This window comes from Strongylocentrotus purpuratus, unplaced genomic scaffold, assembly GCF_000002235.5.
Source record: "Strongylocentrotus purpuratus isolate Spur 01 unplaced genomic scaffold, Spur_5.0 spur5_scaffold_4, whole genome shotgun sequence".
In the NCBI taxonomy this organism is placed as follows: Eukaryota; Metazoa; Echinodermata; class Echinoidea; order Camarodonta; family Strongylocentrotidae; genus Strongylocentrotus; species Strongylocentrotus purpuratus.
Genome location: NW_022145610.1, coordinates 15,255,103 through 15,281,889, shown reverse-complemented (window position 1 = coordinate 15,281,889; position 26,787 = coordinate 15,255,103). Strand labels below are relative to the sequence as shown.

Here is a 26,787-nt window from a genome sequence, read left to right as displayed (position 1 = left end):
GGTCAAAAAAGATCTCTTTGGATTTGTTTACCCTGTTTTGAGGCAGCTTATTGTGTTAGGCCAAATAAAAAAAAAAACATGTTTAGCGTCCTGTTTTTTTGCCTAGGAAGGAGGAGGCCCTTTTTTTTTTTTTTCTTTCAAAAATGGCTGCTCAAAAAGGCCGCTCGGTGCATTCTCCCTGACAGTCGGGCTATTTTTCAAGATGGCCGACAACATTTTTTTAAATATTTTTTTTAAATCAGAAATAGATCCATTTTAGCAGTGTTTTTCATGTTTCTTTTCTTTTAATTTTTTTTTTTTTTAATAAAAAAAAAAAAAAAATAGGAGGCGGCCCCCCAAAAGGAAGCAGGCGGGGACGCTAAACATGTTTATTTTTTTACATGGCCTTATGTGCGATTGAGGATTCCACTGTGCTTTGGACAATTAACCAGGCCGCCGGGTCGGTACTAACGGTCAGACATTTCTTTGCAATAATCCAAGAAAAGGACTGAGAAAACATAATGGTCTAGAATTGGCAGAGATAACATCTTTACAAGCAAAGTAACAAACCCTGAGTAAAATATCCATTACAAAAATGACATTTAGAGATAGAATGTGAACAAACCATCTGCTATACACAGTACACATACCACACACATCCATGGTCTAAACCCAACCCATAATTGATTGTGGACATGAGCATGCTTTGTATGCCATTACATATTAATAGATATATAATCTAAAAATACTTTTAAAAGGGGTCTTGTTAGGACGATTTCACACATTGTACCAGATTCTTGAGTTGTCTATCGAGTTTGTTTAAATGGGTCATCCCTTCCAAATGACATTCAAAGCTGAGCATATAGTATTAGAAATAAATTTTTCTCTTATTTAATTAAAGTGAAACATACTGTTAAAGATACACAGTTCTAAATGCTGTTTACATTGTTGAGCCTATGGCTTTGTGCACTCATGATGAATAAAGCTGCCTATAAAAAATTCTGAACACTGTAAAATTGTGCTTCACATGTACAACGTACAGATATTAATTGAGTAAGATTTAGTAGTGGCCTTCATACCCACTCACCATCCATTAACTGCAGTTTCTTTTTTCCCTTCCCCTTTTTCTAGTTGTTGTTGGCTTACCACGTCAATTATGAACAAGGAAAATAGTGCAGTAATCGGTGAATACGATGTGAAATCTATTAATATTCAACAAATTCACATACCAATATATATCTTTTGGTCATTGGTAATCTCTACTCAATCTTCAGTCAATACCCCCTCCAGATAAACTAATTCCATAAAGAGTATTTTTTAAGGATAATCTTTCCACAACCCAAGAGTTGCTATGTCATTTTCTATTTAAAAAAAGAAGAATATCATTATCAAAGTGAATTTTGTCAATTCATAGAGCAGTCATATGCACACAACTTGAATTTACGTCATTTTGAAACGAAAAATAAAACAGGCGGAGGGATATGTGTAGATCTATTTGGCACAAATAAACATCGCTGTATTTTTAACACCTCAGTCGTACCAACAAGACCGACACCATACCGACAACCAACCGACCGAACACAAAATACATTATGTCGAATGGCCACAAATCTGTCAGTTCGGAGTCGGTCTGGCAATGGGACTGAGGTTTAAACCATGCAAATCAGACAACATACACGTCAGGGCCCTGTTTCACAAAACTTGTTATCGAAAAAAACACGATATGATAGTTGTTACAAGCCACTGAAATCCTTGCATTTGATTGGCTACAGGTAAGATTTGTCATGGATCTGTGCCAGATGTAATCGATAACAAGTCTTATGAAACAGGGTCCAGATTACAACAACAAATATTTTAACTCATTAAACTTAATATCTGGATTCTGGAAGCACAGTGTACTCAAAGCAGGTATAAAATCATCTTGATATTATCATCATAATAAACATTTATATAATATTGACTGGCCTTGAGGGGTATATCAGAAATATTGACCAAGCTCAGATCATATTGCCCCGAGTCGAAAGACGAGAGCAATATGGTCTTAGCGTGGTCAATATTTCTGATATCCCCCGAAAGTAAAGCCAGTCAATATTTTTATTGTTATCCAAATCAGACATCTAGAGCAAATACAGACATCCACCATGACAATCTCAAGAACTGAACAAACTTTGTCAAACCAACACTTTGCATCCAGTGCTTGACAAAATTTTCGATACACTACAAACAGTGTGTATTTGGTTTGATTATTACGTCACAATACAGTGCGCGCAAAGTGCGCAGGTTCTCGTACGCATAATATTAATAGATGCGCAATGAAAATGCGAGACCGTGGAAAATACCAAGGTATATTTTCACTCGTCTCTACACGCAAAGTCAATACGCGCAGGGAGACCAAGGAAAATACAAAGAATATACCCCTCCGTTCCCACTGCTAGTGAAAACTAGGGCAATACGGTTTTGTAAATGACCAGCTCAGATGTCTGATACGGGTAATAATATATAATATTGACTGGCCTTGAGGGAGATACAACATATATTTCCCAAACTAGACTCATATTGCCCTGAGTCAAAGACGAGGGCAATATGGGTCTTGTGTGGGAAATGTATGTGGTATCTCCCAAAAGTTAATAAGCCAGTCAATATTGTTATTGTTATCCAAATCAGACATCTAAAGCAAATACATAAATCAACCATGACAATCTCATAGAACTGAAAAAGCTTTGTGAAACCAGCACACAGCATCCAGTGCTTGACAAAATTGTCGATACACTGTAACAGTGTACCTACATGTAATTTGGTGTGATTATTACATCACAATAGAGTGCGCACAAACTGCGCAGGTTCTCGTACGCATAATAGATGCGTAATGAAAGTGATGAAATACGGTGCGGTGAACATGAGACTTTATTTCCTGCTTTTTTAACAGGTAAAGTCCATAGGCTTTTCATGAGAAGGTAATATGGTCTCACATTTACTGATCATCTCTTTTAGGACTACAACAAGTGTATTACGATTTTGTAAAACCATTGCTCAGATGTCTGATACGGGTTATAACTATTAATATCACTGTCAATGTCAATAAAATATTCACAATCATTGTCAATCAATGCTGTATGATTGACAGATAGATTTTTCATATATATTCTCGAACCAAAAGAGCATGAATAACACTTGCACCAAATGCTCTTGCAGTTCTAAAGTAGCAAACTATCCACCATCCACAAAATGCTATATTAGGTATTCTTAATAAATAGTTTGTACATCTTGAAACAAAATTTATCATTATAATGTAAAAATTTGGCAGGAAAAAAATAATGCTAATGCTAGTAAATTGCTTCAAAATTATTTCAACCTCGCTCCCACTAATACAGTAGACCATCTAACAAATACCACTGGAGCAAAATAAAATGACTTCTTTACAGGGCGTTGTGGCGTGCGCCTGTTCCCGGCTAACAATAAAAGTTACAAACTGATTCAGCCGAGTATGCAGGTTCGAACAAAATCACGTCTTTCGGATGATGAAATTAGAGGTCGGTCCCCAGACGTAAATAATGATATCTGACTGATACACATCTGTAAAAACCCAATTACACACACACTCTCCACGATCCAACTACAATGTGATTTTTGAAGAATTTATATTAGCATTTGATACAAACATTCAAATGTGTAAATGACCGAGGATCAGAATAGTCATAAAGAAAATCTACATTTTTAAGGAATTTCATGCTACCTCGGAAGAGGAAAAGCTATATCGGCTCAGCATCGTAGTAACGTCAGACCACCACTGCGATTGTCTACGATTTGAAGTCGATTCGGCTGTCTTCTGACTAGACGGGTTCAATGCACTAAATTTCCGGATGTTGGTATTCTCATCATTATTTAGCAGTTAAATCAGGAAGATGATGTCTGTTTGGATTTCCTATCCAATTGATTGACATTTCTTCCAAAAAATCAGATCGCAGGACGATGTTGTAGTATGCCGTGGGCTCTAAACACAGGTGAGTATGCTGTTCATCCTTTCTTGTATGCACCCATCCTTTTCAAACACCACTTGCCTATTCTTTAAAGATACAGTCAAACTTGTCTATAGCGACCACGCAAGGGAAACACAAAAACTGGTCTTTGTAGACAGGTTCCTTTAGTACATGTTTCAATGAGAATCCATTTTCAAGGGAAACAACAAATGTGGTCTTTATAGACAGGTGACCTTTGTAGACAGAAAGTCACTAAAGCAGGTCTGACTGTACAATCATGCTGCATTATTGTAGAGTGCTTAGAGACTTCTGATAAAGTAAGTGTTAGGCGCTATATAAGCAAGGATAATTATTATTATTACAATCCTTTCTATTTTGCGGTGGCAGTTTTCGTGAGATGGTTTACCGTGTCATGTGTCAACAAGGCTTTCAAACTCCTCTGCCCAATATCGGTGATATTCTCCAAAGCAGACTAACTTTAGTCCATGGTTTAATCCACCGACTAAGTATGGAATGCCAAGTGGCCATATGAATATGTGTTAGAATAATTTGATCTGTCACTAAATTAAAAAAAAAATGTAATAACATAATTAATTAACAACAATATATCTATGATATAAATATGTTAACATGGTTATTTAGGGACATATCAAATAATCCAAAAATATATTCATATGGACACTTGGCATTCCATACTTAGTCGGTGGATTAAACCATGGACTAAAGTTAGTCCGCTTTTGAGAATACCACCCTTTAAGTTTATATAAATTTCAATTATTGCACTTGATGGCCTTGTCCATCTCTCACCGGGAGAGGATGGGCCTCGGTATTGAATACATACTTATCGAGCGATATTAAATTGGGGTCATCACTGAATATCAGGAATAAATATTTCAATGTTTCACCGAGAAAGAAGCTCTCCATCTTGTCCCTCATGTTGACGTTATCAGGGTTTTTAACATTACTGATGGACGAGTAGCCTCCTCCGGGTATCTTGGTGTACTTCTCGAAGCCCTGGAAGATCTTCCACGCCCACTCGCGATAGAAGTTCTGTCCTGTGATGCGGTAGAGGTAGAAGAAGCTCTCGAGGGTCTCTGGTCGCAGCAGGTTGTGCGCGTCCGCTGGCTGCTCACGTAAGGAAAAGAAGAGATAAGAAAGGTGATGGATTAAAACAGAATCCTATGGACATTGAGTATCATTAGATTTTAAGAGTTCTGTCCCGTGATGCAGTAGAGGCAGGGACCCGTTTCACAAAGCCTTCTTTCAATGAAAAATGACAAAAATCAGTGACAAATCTGCTAATAACCAATCAGAACCAAGGATTTCAGTAGCTTATAACAAAAACTGTCATTAGTCACTGGGTGAAACAGGGCCCAGTGCGTCTTAAAGACTTTAAATCCTGTTTGTACTAGTTTGACCAGGGGATTAGACCTCCCTGCATGGTCACTGAAAGGTGATTATCTCATCAAATTAGCTCTCAATTATAGCATACGAAATAGAGAATCATGGGGGACCAATGGCCATCGATTAGGCATTGTTTGCTATATAGAGGGCGCCAGTAGCTATAAGTAGTGCAGTGGGGCTTTAAAGACTTAATGACTGACTGACATACCTTGATATTGAGATCCTCTTTCATACCAGGCAAGGTATTGAAGTAAGTGATTTCTGGAGCTAGGAAGGTAGGCATCTGGGCATACATCTGAAAGCAGGTATGGGCAACCTCCTGGGCTAGCTCCAGATGAGAGTCTGGCAGACCGTTGTGGTGGCCGAGGGCTAGTGTACCAGGAAAGAAGCATGCCAACTCATCCTAAAAATAAACAACAGAACAAGAGTAAAATATGAGAGCTGCAGAGGAATGTGCAAAAAACTGGTGCATATAATTAATCATTGTTGCATATAATTAATCAGGTAGCACTAATACACATAATACAAATGATATTCCTTCATTTAACTTTCCATTTTCCATCTTCACTAGTAGTGCCCCCCAAAAATAATCATTACTTCTTACCCTCATAGCTGTACCAAATCTTCATTTCATGGTTGTGTAACAAGATGCCGCCCCCCCCCCCCCCCTCAACACCAGTTTTTGACAGTCGGTTCTTTTCAATACCTTACTCTAAACTTCACCTCTTAAAGACATACACATACTAACCCCATACTTCTCTCTGTATTACTGTGAAATAACATTGCCTGCGTTGATGCTGTTTCTAACCTGCAAGTCAGTCAACAACAGAATTATCCATACCCCTTGTAAATTCGTCGCTGTTTTCACGAAGTGACGGTAGTGAAAAAAAATTGCATTCACTTTGCGTGTAGATTTTCCTCACTACCGTCACTTCGTGAAAACAAGGACGAATTTGATGTTTTCTGTCTTTTTGTTACTCAAAAATGAAAAGTGGGCTGGTTGACTTAGAGCATTTGTTGAATACTTTTAGCTGTACCTTTTGATATGTCACATTCTCAAAAAACATATATCAGGGCAAATCAATTTTTCACATAATTGAAAAATTACAAAACTTGGTTAGCGTATGAATAATTTGTTTTTTATTCTTAACATACTTGAAAAATTACAAAACTTGGTAAGGGTATGAATAATTTAGTTGCTAAAGATAAAGTTGAGTTCTGGTAATGCGACTACATTGTGAAAGAAACGGTGTGGAATCGATCAGAAAATTTTGATCATGCAGCATATAAGTATCGGTGTGTTTTGCAAGGTTCTGGAGACATCAAAATGAAAAGAAATTTGGCCCAGTCTTGGTAAAGTAACATGCACTGTAAAAAAAAAGATGTATATGGCACTACACAAACAGGTGGCATCAAAATCGGGCCTCATCTTTTAGCTGTTACTTGTCATATTTAGAATATAAAGGCATTCAAGAGCCATGCTTTTCAGGGAACATTTTTCTCTGATGTTCTTCCACACTTGCATGATAACAATGATAACGTTCACAAATTATTTTTCACCTCTCCCAGAACTCAACCTTCTCTTTGGGTGGTATTCTCGAAAGCGGACTAACATTAGACCATGGTTTAATCTACCGACTAAGTATGGAATGCCAAGTGTCCATATTAATATGTTTTTGAATAATTTAATCTGTCACTAAATTACAATAAAATTTAATAACCTAATTAATAAACAACGATATAACTACGATATAAGTACATGTATGTTATCATGGTAATTTAGGGACATATCAAATTATTCAAAAATATATTCATATGGACACTTAGCATTCCATACTTAGTCGGTGGATTAAACCATTGACTAAAGTTAGTCCACTTTCGAGAATGCCACCATTTAACTGTGGATGATTACTACAGTCCTTAAAGTAGATATTCATTGATTTTAAAAACTAACTTTATTTTCATTATTGCAAAGTTGAAACGTTGATTCAACAAGATTATCAAAATTCAATGCTTGGAAACATTCGAAGTAATGATTATTATAAATTACAAAATGCTTAAATACAGCCCCGGCATAGCACCTGAAGAGCTCTCCGAACTCTGCTGAGAAGTGTGAGATCACAGGATGGACATGATTTGCACAAGCAGACGATGTCCCATGACATCTCACACATTTTCAGTGCCTGTTTTTTCATCTTCTCTTGAGTTCTATCTCTTACTTCACTACCGTCAGGCTAAATGTATAATCTATTGCCTCACTCTAAACCCGTGCATGGTTTTATTTTGATGATAAATGCAGCGATACAAAAATAAAGGAATCTGTTGCTTGTAAACAAAATAAGACGCCATATTCATACACCGCGGTATATTCGGCGTTTCAAGAGGGAACAAAGGCCGTCCTTAATGTCATTCCAGGGGTTTTTCAATTTGAAAGTCTGGTTTCTTAGATTGTTAATTAACCCCTATCCCGTGTATTTTCAAAGAAAAGATTTTAGTTATCGGAATCAGTTTCATATCCCTTTTTGAATGGTTTGAAATGCCATCACATTTATATACACTAAACTCATTATAATTTAGGAAACAATAGCATTGCAATTATGTTCATTCTCTAAGGGATGTCATCTGCTTGGGCAGTATTGGTCCATTATGTGACGTCATTAAAACATCATTATTTTTCTGGCGAATCTCTCGTATATCCCAGATGCTATGCAGGTGGTTGTATTTGTATTTTTATAAATTGGTCGATATGTACAGTGGTTGACCTAAAACTTGTACGATGGCCATCTGTTAGCTCACCAGTTTCTAGTGATACATTAGATGACATATTTGTGATTTTCTTTGAATTTCCACTTTAATAGAACTCACCATCTTGGGGGAGAATGTATCTCTATGAAGCTCCCCGATGAATGTCAGTTTGTTGGGTTCTGATTGTCCTAAGAGCTTCTTCTTGATGCCTTCTACTGCTTCTATGTAATCGTCATGGAAACTGAAATCAACACATTCACACAGATATATAAATACAATAGAATTAGATGCTGCTTGTAAGTATCAAGACTACACCAACAGTCCTTTTCAGGACTACACACCCTCAAGAAAGATTACCGAGAGTCCTTTTCAGGACTCCTCAATCCTCCCTCTCTCTCACATGGTGCACCCGCAAGCCTACTGTATAGAATAGAATTGTATAGATATCTTGGACTGACAGGATAGCAAAGGAAGAAGTGCTCAATAAGGCATGTGTCGATAGATTCCTCGTTAACATCATAAGGAAAAGACAATTTCAGTTTGTTGGGCATATTATGAGAAGAGAAGGGACAGAAAACAGGATACTGACAGGAAAACATTGAGAGAAAGAGAAGCAGAGGGAGATAGCTCATCAAATACATGGATACGTTCATGAGCTGATTGGTAACAGAAGTAACTTCACATTACAAAGAAGGCACCTTGCAAGTAATATGAATAGAAACGAAGACACATTTAACAGGAAATGTTTAGGTCTGATAATGAAATATTAAAGACCGTCAATACTACTGGGCCAGAGGGGATTAGACCACCTAGCGAGGTCACTGACAGGTGGCTATCTCATTAACTCAGCTCTCAACTAACATAAGAAAAATAGGATCATGGGGGACCAACAGGCACTGATTGGGGAAGTTTTCTATATAGAGGGAGCAAGTAGCTACAAGTAGGACAGTGGGGCTTTAAGAAAAAATGGCTATTAAACAGTAAGTCAAATTTATTCATCATGCAGATACGTGTAGTGGGCTGTTCAGACAGCAAAATTATTTGTAACTAAGAACAAGTTTCATATCTCATCAAATCCCTGAATGAGCTGTAAAATGCTTACCGTTTCTCCGACTTGCTCGTCTGCAGCCATTGTTTGAGCAGATATTCGTAGTAGCTGTCTGCTCGTGCTCCCAGGGTCAAAATGGAGTTGGGTCGAAATTGACCAGAGTTGGCGTTGATGAAGATTGGTACCAGACCTTCCTTCTTTGGCAAATTGTGAAGATGCATCATTACCTGTGCGGAGAAAACAATAACAATCTCTTTTTACTAAGGTATCAGGGAAGTGGTTACATGAAAAGGAACTCGTCACTGATTACTTACCGTAGCATTTATTTTTTTTCAATTCTGTTTAAATTCAACAATATTATAACCTTAAAAAAAAAGAAAAAAAGAACTTGGTTAAAGGAACAATCAGTTTTGGTTATGTGCGTGTGAAAATGATACCGCTGCTTGGTCTAATTATGTAGTGATCTTTGCCAGTTGTTTTTGCTCAATACAAATTGGAAAAAACATCTTTTTTTTCCTTCTAATAATGGAACATAAAGTCGTGTACATGTTTACAGTCTGGTCGAACATGGGTAGTAATTTAACTCATAAAGTATACTTATTGTTCTATTTTAAAAATCTTCAGTGACAACACCCAGTGACACATGAATACCAAGATGAAGCATAGACCTGTCCTTACAATGTAAACAGAAGCTCATGATCACAATTTTTCCCAAGTTGGAAAAACATTTACAGGGGGTGTTTCACAAAGATCCTAAGTTGAGCTTATCTTTAAGTTGGACTTAACAATAATGGAAAGCCATTAGCCTCATTGAAAATATTTTGTAAAAGTTATTTTAAAAGGCATAAAATGTTGATTCAAATCATTCATATTTTCTATTATCAAGGAGATTTTATATTCTTGATGTGGAATTTATAAAAAGTCTAAAGTACTTTTTTTTACTTTTCAATATATTTTATTTTAAGGCTACAAATGGCTCTCCATAAGTTTTAAAGGTAAAGACCAGTATTGGAAATGCCCTAATTTCAAAAAATGAAATGGAAGCTCTTATTACCAATCATGTGAAAGAATATGTTTTGAATATTACATGATGATAAAAATGTTGACGGGAAACCGCCTACTTATTGATATATTTGGTAAATTAGTGTATCTCTCGCCTGTTGAGAGATGAAATGCACATGTCGCGCACGTGTGTGTAGTCCCATATACATCTTTCTGTGTACAGTGCTTCTAACTTTATGAAGACTTGGCCAAATTTCTTATCATTTTGATGATACCAGAACCTTGCAGTACATCTATGCTAGATGATCAACCTTTTCTGATCGATTTCACAACGTTTCTTTCACAATGCAATCGCATGACCATAACTGGTCTTTAGCTTTAAGTCCAACTTAGGGTTAAGTTTAACTTGGGATCTTTGTGAAACACCCCCTAGGCCTAATTCTAACCTTATCCACGGCCTCCTTGTACTTTGGATCACCGGTAGTGAAGGAGAGATCTCGAAACTCGAGTTGAATAGTACTGACTTCGGAGACGGAGCTGTCGGGTCCCCAGCGTGGCGCGTGTGCGTTGCCCGTCTGCAGGTTGACATCCGAGAAGGGTACGGCCGTTCTACTCTGGAAACAGTTCAGCAAGCTGTCCCCAAGAGTTACCTGTTGATGACAAGAACAGGGGTTGAGAATGACCTTGATGACGATATTGATAATGCATCAGGGGGGTGTTTCACAAAGATCTTGAGTTATCTATCTCTTAGTTGGACTTTGAAAACTGTTAGCATCATTGAAAATATTTTGTAAAACTTTTTTTAAAGGCATAAATGTTGATTCAAATCATTCATATTTTCTATTATCAAAGGAGATTTCATATTCTTGATGTGGAAGCTATGAGAAGTCTAAAATACCTGAAATGTTGCTGTTGAATGTATTTCATTATAAGGCTACAAATGGCTCTCCATAATTTTTAAGCCCAACTTAGAGTTAAGTTTGACTTAAAATCTTTGTGAAACACCCCCCCAGATTGGATACATTGGTGATAATCATGTGCATGGGTTAAAAGGGAGGAGGGGAGATGATGAACCTGTGATCTGGAGGTGGATGGCATATAAAAGAGGGGAAGGAAGACTGCAGATTTCATGGAAAGATGTGGTGAAGAAAGAAAGCAGTACGGTTGGTCTATTTACGACAAGTATGCTCAAGACAAGAAGAAGTGGAGGGAGGGAGTGTCTACATTGCGTGAAAAGTCAGTAACCCCTCATAAGATGGAAAATGCCGACTTCCACAAATGATGATGATGATGATGAAGATAAGAACATCCTTATTGTTGTGGGGTACAGGTGTGCATAGCCTAGATGATTATAGTTGAGCATCATGTCAAAATATTCATGATCAGTAAGACAGTAAGCTTACTGCAACCATTCTTGCAAGTGGTAGCAACCTAAGTGAATTTGGGTTGCAGCATCTCAGAAAGGATGGGAGCCCTTGCGTATTGATGCAGGATGATATTTATAATCAATTGACGGATCTATTAACTATTTCAGGAAATTTGTTATTTCTTCCATTATTTCTTACATCCCTCATGCTTGGCACAACAATCTAACTGTGTTATGTCTTGGGGAAAAGGGTGCTGTGCGGCATGACAAATTATCACCACACATGCTCCTTTTCATTTTATCTTTCCCTTCATTTCTACTCTATCTTTCCCTTATCTGTCTTGCAAGGTGTGTTACTTATATCCAGGGGGTGTTTCACAAAGATCCTAAGTTAAACTTATCTCTAAGTTGGACTTACAATTTATGGAAAGCCATTAGCATCTTTGAAAATATTTTGTAAAAGTTATTTTGAAAGGCATAAAATGTTGATTTAAATCATTCATAGTATCTATCATCAAGGAGACTTCATGTTCTAGATGTGGAATTCATAAAAAGTCTAAAATACTTGAATTTCTGCTTTTGAATATATTTCATTTTAAGGCTCCAATGGCTGTCCATAATTTTTAAGTCCAACTTAGTGTTACATGTAAGTTCTACTTAGGATCTTTGTGAAACACCCCCCAGGGCAGGAGAATAAGTTCAATGGGACAAGGACTGTCTAGCTACTTGAAATATGTTTCCTTGTACATTTGATCTCTGCATTTACATGTTCCTTGAACATTTGTATTTGTTTTAAACCAGCCTCTTAAATGTAGCATGTATTTTATAGAAGCTTAAGACATATCTTTAAAAATCATAGAAAAAGCCTGACTGCAATACACCAAGTAAAACCACTAGTTCAAAGGAGGTATGATACAAGAAATAAATTGCTAAGTACATGATTCAATTTTAATCAGCACGCTGTTAAATAATATACAGTGAAACCTGTATATAAAGACCGCTCTAGGGAAACATGAAAAGTGGTCTTTATAGGCAAGTAGTCTTAATGTACAAGTTCCTTAATACTGGTTTCAATGAGAAACCTTATTCAAGGGAAACGTAGTCTTTATAGACAGGTGGTCTTTCTATACAGGGGGTTGATATTAAAAGCAGGTTTGACTGTATCAATACTGAACTTACAGCTTTTTTGAGAAACATTGCATCACCGGTGAGATGGTAAGTACTGAGAAAGCTTCCTAAAACAAGTATATAAAGACCGCTCAAGGTAAAACATGAAAAGTGGTCTTTCTATACAGGTGGTTGTTATTCAAAGCAGGTTTCACTCTATCAATTCTGAACTTACAGCTTTTTGAAGAAATATTTCATCACCGGTGAGACGGTGAGTACTGAGAAAGCTTCCTAAAACCTGTATATAAAGACCGCTCAAGGTAAAACATGAAAAATAGTCTTTATAGACAGGTGGTCTTTCTATACAGGTGGTTGCTATTAAATGCAGGTTTGACTGTATCAATATTGAACTTACTGCTTTTTGAAGGAACATTTCGTCACCGGTGAGATGGTAAGTACTGAGAAAGGCTCCTAAAACTCTAATTGTTGTTTCAAATAAATTGACATCTTTGTTAGGAGTTACACTCATCTGTGCAATGTGATCCCGGGCCTCTTGAAACTCTGTAAAAACGGAAACAAGAACAGTGTCAATGTTCAGAAATGTGATGGACCAACTATAACTTTCCCATTTGAGACCGATTTGATGATTTAAAATCACAATTTAATAATCTTATTCAGTTTAATGGGAGATCCGTTTCTCATGATGATGGTGAATAACTGGCTGATCTAAACTGTCAATACTGAAATACTAAACCCAACAATGACCAATGTAAACAAATATATTTAAGTAATAACGGGAAAGACATCATTTTCTTCATGAGATAAAGTTGATGTGACCACTGTCAAAAAACTACCTGGTAAGCAATAACCGGAAAGACATCATTTTTTTATGTGGCTTGAAATCTGTTCTTCACGAGATAAAGGGGGTGTGCAAAGGTAAGTTTTTTACTTCTTCAATCCCAAACATGGGTCATCTTTACAGCAAGAAATAATGTTATATTTTTGTAATGACCATTCAAATATTGCAGATTCTATTCTCCTGCGATCATGATTTCATCGCCTGGCTGGTAGAAGGGCATTAGCTCGAATTTCAGTTTAAAAATGAAGGGCTAAGCAGAAGGTTGTTAGCACTAAATCGCCTCAAACTTTTATAAAACTGACTTATTTGCCCCCCCCCCCCCCCAAATTCTACTATAACATTTCTATTAGTCTTTTTGGGATGGAAAGCAGTTTAAATATAAAACTAGATGGAACTTCGACTGCGCGCAGTCGAAAATGATGCCTCCGTCATAGAGCAAGTTTACAAACCAAAAAGCAATTTCTCATATACATATATGACCCTTTGATCTTTGACCTCTTGACCCTAAAATGTACTCAGTTCATTGGCTCTGCAAGATGTCCTGAGTTAAATAGTAATCCATCTGTCAGTTCTAATGAGAATGCGTTCACAAGCTATTTTTGCATACATAATGAGCCCATGACATTTGACCTTTGACCTCATGACCCAAGAATCTACTCAGTTCATTGGCTCTGCAAGATACATACATGATCTAAGTTTGGCAGGAATCCATCAATCTGTTCTAATGATAATGCGATCACAAGCTATTTTTTGCATACATAATGAGCCGCATGACCTTTGACCTTGACCAAGACCCCAAAATCTAATCAGTTCATCGGCACTGCAAGTAACATATATGACCAAAGTTTGGCAGGAATCCATCAATCGGTTCTTGAGATAACGCGATCACGAGCTGTTTTTGCATACATAATAAGCCCTGTGACCTTTGACCTTTGACCTCGTGACCCCAAAATCTAATCAGTTCATCAGCTCTACAAGATACATACATGACCAATGTTTGGCAGGAATCCATCAATCGGTTCTTGAGATAACGCGATCACGAGCTGTTTTTGCATACATAATGAGCCCTGTGACCTTTGACCTTTGACCTCATGACCCCAAAATCTAATCAGTTCATCGGCTCTGCAAGATACATACATGACCAAAGTTTGGCAGGAATCCATCAATCGGTTCTTCAGATAACGCGATCACGAGAACGGGACGTACGGACGTACGGACGGACGGACAACCCGAAAACATAATGCCTCCGGCTACTTCGTAACGGAGGCATAACAAATATTTAACTGCGAATAATTTGAAAAGTAGTTTACGAGTCGCTTGCGCGAAAAACGCCCTTCTGCCAGCCGGGCGACGATTTGTTAGGGGCTGGACTTACCATCGGTCAAACCCATGATGACCATTGTATCAAGACTGTCCACCATGGTCAGACTGAGAGTGAACCATTCGCTCCATTTTTTGCTGATCGGTTTGAGCTCATCGTGGCCCCAGGCATGGGCCTTGTAGCCCTTCCAGGCGTGCTTGAAGGCATCTACCACCGCGCGCTGCCGTTCGTTCTTAGCACCTGGAGAGAGAAAAACAAACGACGCTTGAGATTTTGAACCATCTACAAGTAATATATTTTATAATGCCCATATGCCGTGCCTCTCCACCTTAAAAAACATGAGAATCACTATGTGAAATGATGTCAGGAGCAGGCTGATTCTGTGATTATCTTCAAATCAATGTAAAGTGCCAGTAAGCCTTACAAATTATTTTCGCAAACTCTTTTCAAATGATGAACAGCTACAGTTAACAAATTAATTATTCTACAAAGGTCCTAATTCAACCAGTCCACCTTTCATTCTTGAGTTAAGAAAAACACAAAAAACATAAAAAAATTTAGCTGTTAACTGTATATAACAATATACGGTACTTTCCTCGCCTCTCTACACCGTCGCACATTTGCCAGATGCAATTTTACACACAAATTACAAAACAGTGGGCAGCAATGAAACGGAAGCATTTGCTTTGTGCAACACAATGGCATTGCAAAATGTCCCACTTCCAGTCTTGATTAGCTCCATGACTATTTTATATGATTATTTTATATTTAGGATCTCTTGATTCGTCTTTTGCATCATTTTGGTATTGAATAATATTACCTTATTTAATTATGTATATTGATGTATATTTGTGTAAAGTTATGTTTTATACCATCAACTAATCTACAGAAACTCTGTTTCTTTTGGTAAAACCCAGCCATTACTTGATGGCCTTTTTTCTGTTATTATCTTTATCCTTGTAATTTGTTTTCTTGTATTCTTTGTTATTGCTACATGGTCCTGGAAATGAAATAAATAAAATGAAATGACAACCCATTCAACTCTGGTATAGATTAATCTTGCACTAGAAGCAGTTAAAAAATCCTGATCCCACAATCAATACAAGGGTGCACAGGGACAATGTTTGTACGGCATGTAAAGAGTTCATCCCAGCACTAAATGCTTTATCCAAAGTCAATGGTAATACTGATTATTATCATTTGATTGCGTTATTGACACTAGGTCAAAAGAATGAGGTCAGGGAGCCTTGTCACTGAGAGACCTGTAAACAAAAAGCACAAAGTCACTTACCATACAATGATTGAGGGTCGCTATCGCCATGGTTATCTTTATCTTTCTCATTGTCAGGAAGAGGAAGGACCACTTCTTTCTCGTCAGCCTCCTAAATGAATGATAGAAAAGACACGTGAGTGCACAGTAAAGGTGAGTTCAGTGTCTCCTAAATACCCTTGATTTTCAAGAGGTTATCATGGCTTAGTAAAGATGTAAAGATTAATTGAGAATTAACCTCAAACTACATCTTAATTTCAATTTGTAGGCCATTTCAAACATCTAAAAAAATACAAAACATCATACATTTGACGAAAGGGAGGACGTAACTCTTCTTTGGAATCCTTCATTTTTTTGCGGCTCTGAGAATTGTCAGTACGTTGCCATTGTTCTGTGACGTATCGCATGGATTCTATTGTTCTTGCAAGACCATATTATTTGGCCTACAGCAATGCTTTTTGTATCAAATGAAACGTTGTTTTACTCTCTATGTCATGATAATGCTTCATAGTCGAGAGGTTAAGATATCCCTTTAAAATCACTTCACATCTACTAGAGAAAATAGATTTATAAACAATAAATAAACTAGCAGAGTATTACTTTAAAACGAAACACAGCCACCGAGATGGTGACCGAAATTCAAGCCTACCGGTATATAATGAACAGTGATTGATCAGGAATTGTCACACCATGGAAACAGTATAGGTAGGTTTTCAAAACTTCTCATAATCTGTGGTATCGCCTAACAATTTTGCTTCAAGACTTAAACATTAAGACTTAAACATTAAACCTAAAACATTTTCTAATTATGACCCACACATTTTGAGAGAAAAAAAATTGGAAATTGTGAAAGATCAAATGTATAGCAGGTAAAAATATACATATTTTTATGATAAAATGTTGAAAAATATTCTATCCTACGAAATATAAGAGTCTTCAAACCATAATACAACATCACTAAGACATTAAAGAGTCATCACAGAGCAATGAATAAGTGACAATATATACAATATTTTACAAAATAATTTGCTTTGAAAAAGCTATCAAATCAAACTAGAATTGGCAGAGAAAGCTGACAACTATTTGCATAATTTATAACCTAAATCAGAAATGAAGAGCTTTAAAGATACATTCCATGCATGTTTGACGAGAGATAGAGGCCAAATACCTTCGAGGAAGTACCCCTTCCAAATAAAATTGAAATCTTAAATCATGTTTAACTGTACTTAATACATGCATTAATACAGTGTACATCAGAAGGAAGAAACACCCTTCCTTCGCTGAAAAGAATGCATGCACTACTTGAGTACACCGACACGATCCTTCATGCTATACTAAGCATAATCAGCCAAAAGATAAAAGAACGATGATGGAAAGAGAGCCACAGATGCACACCAATTTTGTTTTCTTCAACAATTTTGTGTTACCCCTGGGGCGCCTGCGGCAGCACCCACGTCCGACCGATCTATATCATATTCCTCATCATCGTCCTTGTCGTCATCGTCATCGTTCTCGGCTATCATGTACACTTCATCTTCTTTATTCCTCACCCCTTCCTTGACCACGCCCGGTGGTAGCTCGATACCCGGATGAGGCACCCCCTTCTCCTTGTCTGCGTTCTCCGTATCCTCTTCCCCGATTGGCTGGTTTCCTTCTAAGGGGTCTACATTCTCTGTATCCTGAAACCCGATTGGCTTGCCTCCCAGCAGTTTGGGTGGACCTCTCTTCCCCGGCCTACCCTGTAATTCAAAACACAGACAAATAATCATAATAATAATAATCAAATCACAGCTACCACATAATACTCTCCCAGCTCCGGAAAGCTCTTTTTTTTTTAAAAGAAGAAAAAAGAAAGAAAAAAAAAACACTGGTAAAAATACAATACCAGTAAAATCCATTAAAATTTTACTTTGATGAGTGCAAGATGAAAAGTTTAAGTATAGCTCTTGTCAACGTGATTTAACAACAAAAGTATTTGGAAAAGATTACATATATTGTGATAAATAATGCCTCCAGAGATCAAAATGACTGATGATAGATAGATTCTCACCTTTAAGCTTTTGTCCTGCTCTATTTCATCTCCTGCGACTCCCATTTCATCTCCTCCAACTCCAGGATTAAAATCATCGTTGACCGGATCATGCCCCTCCTGTCCTCCTCCTAATCCCAGCCAACCTTTATTACGCCCGGCAGCATTCCTCGCAAAGGCATCGCTGTCCAACCCGCTCTTGGATTCATCGGGCACAAAATGTCTGAAGACGATGAAGCCACCGAGCGCACTGATGAGGAGTATTGCAGTGACGACCTTCCTCTGTAGGCGGGACAACCTCCTCCACAACTGCAACGGAGCGAGAAGAAAACATGCGGAAGGACTGTTTTTCATTTTGAAGATATTGCCAATTTAGGCACCGTCGAAAACAATTCCACTATTAAATCTATGGCTTGATGGTAACTCATTGGCACTCAGAATATAAGTCCGGATCCCCAAGATTTTGAAGTTTTGACATAGGGCTCCTTCATACAGATTTCAAATAGTTCTTTCCCAAAATGTTAATGTAGAGCCTTTCACTGTTTACTCTGACCAAATGCCCAAATGACTCTGATCATATTAGTATTAAGCATATACATTGTACTTCTTGATATTTGCCCTGATACTAACTATTTACTGCTTTAGATCACAGTATTTTTATAATATGCATACAAAAGTACTGTTTAAGTTAATCTTTAATAGAATACACAGATAACACTGCTTCAGAATATCTTGATACTTGATGAGGTAATCCCTGAAGCAGCTTTTCCAAGCTATACTGGGATGGGATGTGTTGTGACAGCAGGTGAAGGTGCAGACAACAAAAGGGTGTACAATTGCTTTATACAGTAAAATAGTGACGTGCAAGTAAAAATAATCATGCTGCTATATGGTTTACAGCATTCTGGAACCTACAGGAGGTTCCAACCCTCTGGTGACAGGCAGGGTGGCCATCTGGAAAGCAGCAACTGTTGGGGCAATAACTGGTAAAATGAATACTTGTAGGAATCGATTGTTGCCTAAGGAACAGAGAGCTTGAGTGTGTGGTGTCTTCTGCTGATGTATGGTTATGAGGTGAGGAAGACAAATATTGACTAGCTGTTGGTGTATTCTATAGAGCAGGGTGCTTTGATTAGCGACTGTAAGGTCATGTTTGCGATGGTGATTAAGATCACGGTCAAGCATATCAGCTTGACAAGGACAACTCTAAGAGACACTTACTGTTTTCTTTTTTTTGAAAGGAAATGGACTTTGAAACAGGAATCCAACAGAAGATAGTATCAAATGAATGAGTTCTGATATCTTTTATTGGAGAATGAATGGTGGTATGCAATATAAAGTAAAAGTGAAATTTGATTGCTCTTTCTGACCTGATCAAGCCAAGTTCTAGAAATCTATTGGAAAATCTGTACTCTTGTAATATTGGAAAATTGGGGCGATGGGGCCTGATCAGTTTTCACCCATCGGCCCCCATTTTATAGGAAATTGTGACGACTCATGCCTAACGTGAACCAGTTAGTGGCTTGGGAAAGTTCTCAGGAGTGCAGGAAAACTTGCCAGTTGTCTCCAAAATGTTAAGCCCATCTGTACTAATTTGGCCAGAAGGCATTAGACCTCCCTGCAAGGTCACTGACAGGTGGTTATCTCATCAAATCAGCTCTCAATTAACATACCGATAAGAAAAAGAGGATTATGGGGGACCACCAGGCGCCGCTAAGGCATTGTTTGCTATATAGAGGGCGCAACTAGCTATAAGTAGTGCAGTGGGGCTTTAAACTACATGTTATTGTAAACTGATATTACTGACCTAGATGCTGGTACCCTACTTATCACTTCCTATTAATATCTAATCCAATTAAAATGGCCAATAAAAACCTTACCCTCCAGCATGACTGCGTTCTCCGAGCTTTGCTGTTATCATAATCCCCACTGGATGGTTTGCTTGTGAACGGCAGCATGTCGCCCTCAACGGCCCTCTGTTGGTAAACACTCACTGATGGTGACCCTGTTCATAGAGGTATTGAGAAAAAAATGTTTCAGGTTAGCAATTAGTTTAGGAAACAAGGCACAGGCATGAACTCTTTGCAGTGGTGTATTGATGAGCCATGGGAGGGCATTACTTGCCGCAGCTTGAGAAACTCCAATCATTTGTCCTCACCACGATGCAGAACGCGGCGCTATAAAAAATCAACAGTTCCCTCTCTTATTCTTATGCTAAATTCAATCAACTGAAATCTTGTTAGACCTTTTTACAATGTATTGTCATTATTCAAACTCTCTCTCTCTCTCCCCCTCTCTCTCTGTGTCTGTCTCTTTCTCTTTCTCCCTTTCTCTAGCCTTTTCTCTTTGATTCAGTCGAGGACGCAGGTTCGAAACTGAGTCACGTCTTTCGGATGGTGACGTTAAAGGTCGGTCCCCAGACGTAAATAATCATATCTGATTGATACACGTCTGTAAAAACCCAATTACACACACGCCTTTTCTCTCTCTTTCTCATTTCACTCCTCCCCCCTCCCACTATTTCTCTATTTCTGTCTTGTATTTCCTTTTCTCAATTTTCTGACAATGTGATAATTACTCATTATTCATTCATAATTTTCACCAATATGTATAGGTCATTGACATTCACCAATGTTAAACAGTATTATAACAATTCCATAATGGAATTCGTATTAATGTATCATTTGACACAGGCGCGGATCCAGGATTTCTTAGGGGGGGCCCAAATTTGAAATTATGCGAGCCAAATATTGGTACGTAAAGGTGACCAGCAGTGACGTAATGCAGGGGGATGTAGGGAGGAGCGAGTTTCCCCCTCCCTCCTCTGCAAAGCGCGGAAGCTATATATGACGTTTCATTAAAGTATTAGAGAAAGAAGACAATTCGTTGTACCGTTCTCGACTCTTAATCCTTCTCTTAATTCAGCCCCCCCCCCCTCCGCGCAGCGCGGAAGCTTTGACGTTTCATTAAACTATTATTGAAAGAAGACGATTCGTTATAGCGTTCTCGAAAATTATCCTCGTTTGAATGCAATTTCATAACCTGCACGAGTCTACAAGGTGTGAGAAAACTCTGATTCAGGAAAGAATGCAAGGGTGAAAGTAAAAGCGAAAAAAGTGGACACTCTCACATGGCTTCCATGGATGCCGTCTTTGTTCTCTTTTTGCCTTCTTCTTACTCCTTGACCGTTTTTTTTACAAAACTGTTTAGCCATATATAGTTCATGTGCAAGCACGTATACCCAGGGAAGAGAAGGTAATAGAAAAGGGAAAACAAAAAATACATAAGGAGAGTGCAGAGGATATGGAGAAAGAAATACATAAGAAATACATAACGGAAGGGCTTTTAGGCACCAAATTACGCATCTACATGTAGGGACCCGCCTTAGGCCCCTTGGTTGAGTCCAGAGGGCAGAGCCCCCGAAAGCTCAAAGACTTTAGGCATTTAATTACGGCCAGATGAGCAAACAGGGCCTGCCTTAGGGCCCTTGGTGGGTTCCAGGGGGTAGAGCCCCCGGGAGCTCATGGAAAAATACTGCCATTTTAGCAATACTTGTAAATCACTGGTATCAAATTAAAAATAACCCATGTTTAAATTGTATTGGGGAGGGGGGTTACTGCCCCCCCCCCCCATCAGTACGCCAGTGAAAGAGGCGGAGGTGACGGAAGGGACTACCCCCATAAAGCTGTATGATAAGTCTTATATGTAAACCCCTCACAGGTTTTTGAAGTTTTGTTGTGTTACAAAATTACATTCTTTAGCAAAACTACAGCATAAAAACAAGCAATATACTTTTTTCACGCTTCACTTTTACTTTGCCGATATCTAGTGTGCAGTCCGAAGGGCTGTAAATATTTACTAGGTAAATTTTAGTTTGACTGAGCAGGAAGGGACTTCTTAAAAGAGCAAGCTGAATATTCATTTTTGGAACACTGATCTATTTCTATAACTTTTAATCTTGTTAACATACAGTGTAACTTGTACATACGTGATACCAACAGAATACATATTTTCTTCAATATTAATGTTCACATATCAGTCCCTTTTTGGATTGCCCTCCTCCCGTCCCCCCCCCCCCCCCCCCCCTAGAAAAAATATTATCACATTGTTACATGTGTGCACAATATATATTGATGTGTCAACCGTACGAAAGGGGTGTTTTCATAATGATTATTGACCTCCTTTAAATTTATATTTATATGGAAGACTTAAGAAGACAACTGTTTACAGTCCAACTAAGGGTGTAGAGCATGCCGTGTAGACTAAAATGTGCAATGTTGTTCAATTTCTGAATTCTTTGTTTAAAAAACTTGCTTGCTGTCAATAGTGTATACATTTTTTATACGTTTCAAATGTCTAGTCCGGTTAAAAATAGCACGTAATGATTTCATTATTTGACACGTACTTCACATTGATTTATCTTATCCATAAGCGAAACGATTTGCTTTAGTATCATATAACAAATATAACAGTAATGACAAGTATGGTTTTCCTGAAAATTGCATTATACAATGTATATTCCTCGTTATGGAAAATGTTGTATAATATACAACAATTGGCATTAACATTTTCCAGACCATTGATTTAATTACGTTTAATATTGAAGCTGTTGCCCTTTGTATATATATGAACTTGAAATAATAAGTAGCCTTGAAAGTGTCGCAATAAATCATGTGTGAGTGAGCTTGAAGTTTAATGGTGTAGGTTTGTTTGAAACTGTATAGCCTATACTATGTTTTTAATGAGATATATCTCCAATCAAATCAAATCAAACTGAGTGATGTTATCGTACAACTAAACAATATCAATCTTCTGTTCTCCTAAATAAGCCTGGGAAACTTGAAAATTGCATTACAATGTGAATTCATTGTCAGTGAAAATGTAATACAATACACAACAATGGGCAAATAATTGTTTCCAGACCAATGATTTAAGTAAGAAGAACTTACATTTTATATTGAAACTGTTGCCGTTGTATATACATCAGGCGCGGATCCAGGATTTCTTAGGGGGGGGGGGGCAAAATTAAAAATTATGCGTTTCAAATATTGGTTCGTAATGGTGACCAGCAGTGACGTAATTGGGGGTGGGTGGGTGCAGGGAGGGGCGAGTTTCCCCCTCCCTCCTCCGCGAAACGCGGAAGCTTTGACATTTCAATAAATTATTAGAGAAAGAAGACGATTTGTTGTACCGTTCCATAAAAATAATCCTCGTCTGAATTGAGTTTTCCCCCTCCCGCGCTTAGCGGAAGCTTACGTTTCATTAAATCATTAGAGAAAGAAGACGATTTGTTGTGTCGTTATCCCCTTTTTTTTCTTTTCTTCTTCCTCTTTTTTCCTTTCTTGTATCTCCTCTTTTCCTTTTTTCTTTCCCTTTCCTTCCTTCTCTTTTATTTTTTAATTGGGGGGGGGGGGGGGCAACAGCCTGGGAGGCAAGTCCTTTTGCCCCCCCCCCCGATCTACTTCTTCCCTCTTTTCTTTTCTTCTTCCTCTTCTTTTTTCCCTTTCTCTCCTCTTTCCCTTTCCCTTCTTTCCTTCTCTCCTTCTCTCTCTCTCCTTTTTTTTGGTTTTTTTGCGGGGGGGGGGGGGGGGGGGGCCAAGGCCCGCTCGGCCCCCCCCCCTGGATCCGCACCTGATTTGACATATCCGTATTATGTGCATTTTACTTTTACAATGCTTCATTAAGCTGAATCAACTCAATTCTCGTTCATTTGCTTACTTTTTGGGGGTCATAAATTGAACTCTCTTTTCTTTTTTCTCTCTTTCTCTCATCCCTCATCTTTTTTCCCTGTTTTTTTTCCTTCTCTCTCTCTCTTTCAAATTTTATCTCTCTTTATCCTTACCCTCTCCCCTCTTCAACTTTTCACTCTTTCTTTCTTCTTTCTTCTCAATTCACTGACAAATTGATTATCACCATTTTATAATTTAGAATCATTTTTTTCCTTTTTTTCCCCGGACTTTAACTTCTTACTGAATTTTTAATCTATTGTTTTTAATGCATTTTTATATGATACAATGTGAGCCAGTTATTGTTAGTCTTTAACTTTTTATTTGGTATATTTTTAATAAAACCGAAATTGATTGATTGATTGAATTGTCTTACTAAGGAGTCTGAAAAAACAGGTGAATCCAGGTGAATACGCTATATTAAGCGAACTCCCTATGAGTGTGCCGGGTGCCCTTTTATACTTATCATCCTAAAATAAGTATCAGATTGAAGAAAAAAAAAATTTGTGTACACCGCGTGTCTTTGCATTTCAGCTGGAACCAACATCCTGAACTCTCATAAGAGGTCAGCGTTTTTGTAATATAAATTGCACCAAATTGTCATCAGGAGCACTTGGGAGGTAAGCAAATCGCCATCACTCCACGTCTCCAGTATCATAATCTCATATACTTTTTTTTTAAACTCTTTTAAAACGTATTTCAGGGTACCGGCAATGAGAAGAAAGTGGAGTTCACTAGCAAACTCTGAATGTCTGAAGCCATTTTGCAATGTTTGTTTGGTGCAGGAAGGGATGAATTTTAGGTTTTGTTTACCTGCCTCTCCGCACAGGTCTATGGCTGGGTGCCAGTTAAAGGGGAAGTCCACCCTGAAATTAAGTTAGTTTTAATAGGAGTAGAAAAATGAGAGAAACAAGTCAGTGAAAGTTTGAGCAAATTCCGATTAAAAATAAGGAAGTTAGGATTTTTTAAGTTGTGATCAATCAAACACAAATTGGCAACTCTATGACGTATCATGCGAGCTCAACTTCCATTTGCTCAGTACTAAAAAAATCTAAAATTTTCATTTTCCCTCAAGAAAAATTTCAACCATACATGCACCCTAAATATAATAATTGCAAATATGTTTCTATACTCCCCCTGCAAGGAACAAATATATATTCCGTCATCAATAACGAAGAAAACATGATTTTATGGAATATTATGCACAAAGCAAATGAAGGAGAGCTCGTATAATAAGTCACAGAGTTGCCAATTTGTATTTGATTGATCACAACTTCAATAATTCATAACTTTCTTATTTTCATTCAGAATTTGCTCAAACTTTCACTCACCTGATTTTCTTATTATTCTGCCTCTATCGAAACAAACTTATTTTGGGGGTGGACTTTCCCTTTAAGGCTTGGTGATATCAATATCATGTTTTACATTATCACCAAACCCTTTACTAGGTAGGGCTAGGCTATTATCACCTAGGCCTAGCCTTAAATTTAATAGTTTATCTAATTTTGAGAATCTAGACAGGCCATGCAAGGCTATACTAACTAGTCCTAGCTAAGGCTTTGTAGCATTTCTCCTGTAACTTACGCCATACTGCGTGATTATAGTAATTGCAGTGCTTTGCATCAGTACAAGTTCGACCTAATTTCTTACCTTGAAATGTTGTTTCTGAAAAATTGTTTTGCATAAATAATTCAATGTTGCTTACATGTATGTGTAGTTAAAGAAAGTTTGTATTTATAATGACATAGTTTTTTTGTTTTGTTTTTCAGTCTATTTTGTTTGTTATAGTGCTTAGAGACTTTGGTGGTAAGCGCTTTATACAATATAAGTAATGTTTTTATTATTTATTATTTATTATTTGACTTTGGCCTCAGACATCGAGCACCACACTTCTTCTCTTCTCTTTTCGTCCAAGAGCACCATCATCATCATGAGCGTCACTGCGTCAGCGTCGACGTCGCATTCTTCACAGCTCTTCAGCCACGTCAATGTCAATGAAGTCGCTTTTCCGCCTTCAAGTCTCCGCATCATCATCACGTGAGCCCCTTTCCTCATTCATCATCCGTCATTTCTACTTTGTTGTAAGCTGTTTTTATTCTTATTACATTAATTCATGTCCATCTCATTTACTAGATTTAGTACATGATCATTTTATCTCTGTGCAATATTCGGATTTCTCCCTCATCATCTCATGACTTTATTCCGAGTTATTTATTTGCCCGACTAGTCTAGTGACTACACTTGCAAGTGTAGCATACCTCAATAAAATAAAGAAAAGGGAATACAATTTATCATGTATTTTATTGTCAGTGCAACCTTGCTTGAACAAGCATTCCAATCTGCATTCACAATACAACACGCCACACTCGTAAGCTAAGCTAATTAATCTAGACCCAACTTCTAATCTATTAAAAAAAGTTAACTTGTTCTACTAGAATCTAGCTTCTATTTGAGAATTTCTATTTCTCTAGTTGTACTGTACTGTAGACTCTGTCTAGAGCTTAAATTTCAGGAATAAATACATGAAATATGTCTTTTTAAACTGTGTGAATATAAAATATTTACTCGAAATGGAACCGACCTTTTCCAATTTTGTCACAGAGACGATCTACCGAGGACAGAATTGGGAAGCGAACTACTTCACGTCCGCAAGCCACAGCTTCCCGGTAGGTTTCCGCCAGCAACCCGAGATCCGCCGCGCCTCCACCACTTCGGGGCAGTCCAAAAAAATAATCTTGAGCTGGTATTTACCTTCGTATTAATCTCTCAATCGAATCGACATGTTATCAAGATATCCTCTTTTACAATATAGTGGGAATAATATCGTAGGCCTAAACAGAAGTCCATTATCGAATAAACAGATTTTTCTTTATCATGATGATTTTACTACGTGTACAATCAGTCATTTGATCTAGCTAGCTCATTATTAATTTTATTATCCCTTGAATTCCGCA

General features: G+C 37.7%; 1 protein-coding gene across 1 annotated transcript; it reads right to left on the bottom strand.

The window, feature by feature from the left end:
* Nucleotides 1–4,653: 4,653 nt before the first annotated feature.
* On the bottom strand, nucleotides 4,654–26,731 carry LOC115919045 (endoplasmic reticulum mannosyl-oligosaccharide 1,2-alpha-mannosidase-like). Its single transcript, XM_030997915.1, has 12 exons — nucleotides 26,415–26,731; nucleotides 19,988–20,112; nucleotides 18,129–18,416; nucleotides 17,629–17,817; nucleotides 16,100–16,190; nucleotides 14,863–15,048; nucleotides 13,044–13,189; nucleotides 10,602–10,805; nucleotides 9,208–9,380; nucleotides 8,226–8,346; nucleotides 5,569–5,763; nucleotides 4,654–5,081 (listed from the first exon to the last, which is right to left on the bottom strand). The coding sequence occupies exons 2-12, from the start codon at nucleotides 20,063–20,065 to the stop codon at nucleotides 4,731–4,733; spliced, it is 2,022 nt and encodes a 673-aa protein (XP_030853775.1). The 5' UTR covers nucleotides 20,066–20,112; nucleotides 26,415–26,731; the 3' UTR covers nucleotides 4,654–4,730.
* Nucleotides 26,732–26,787: the final 56 nt, after the last annotated feature.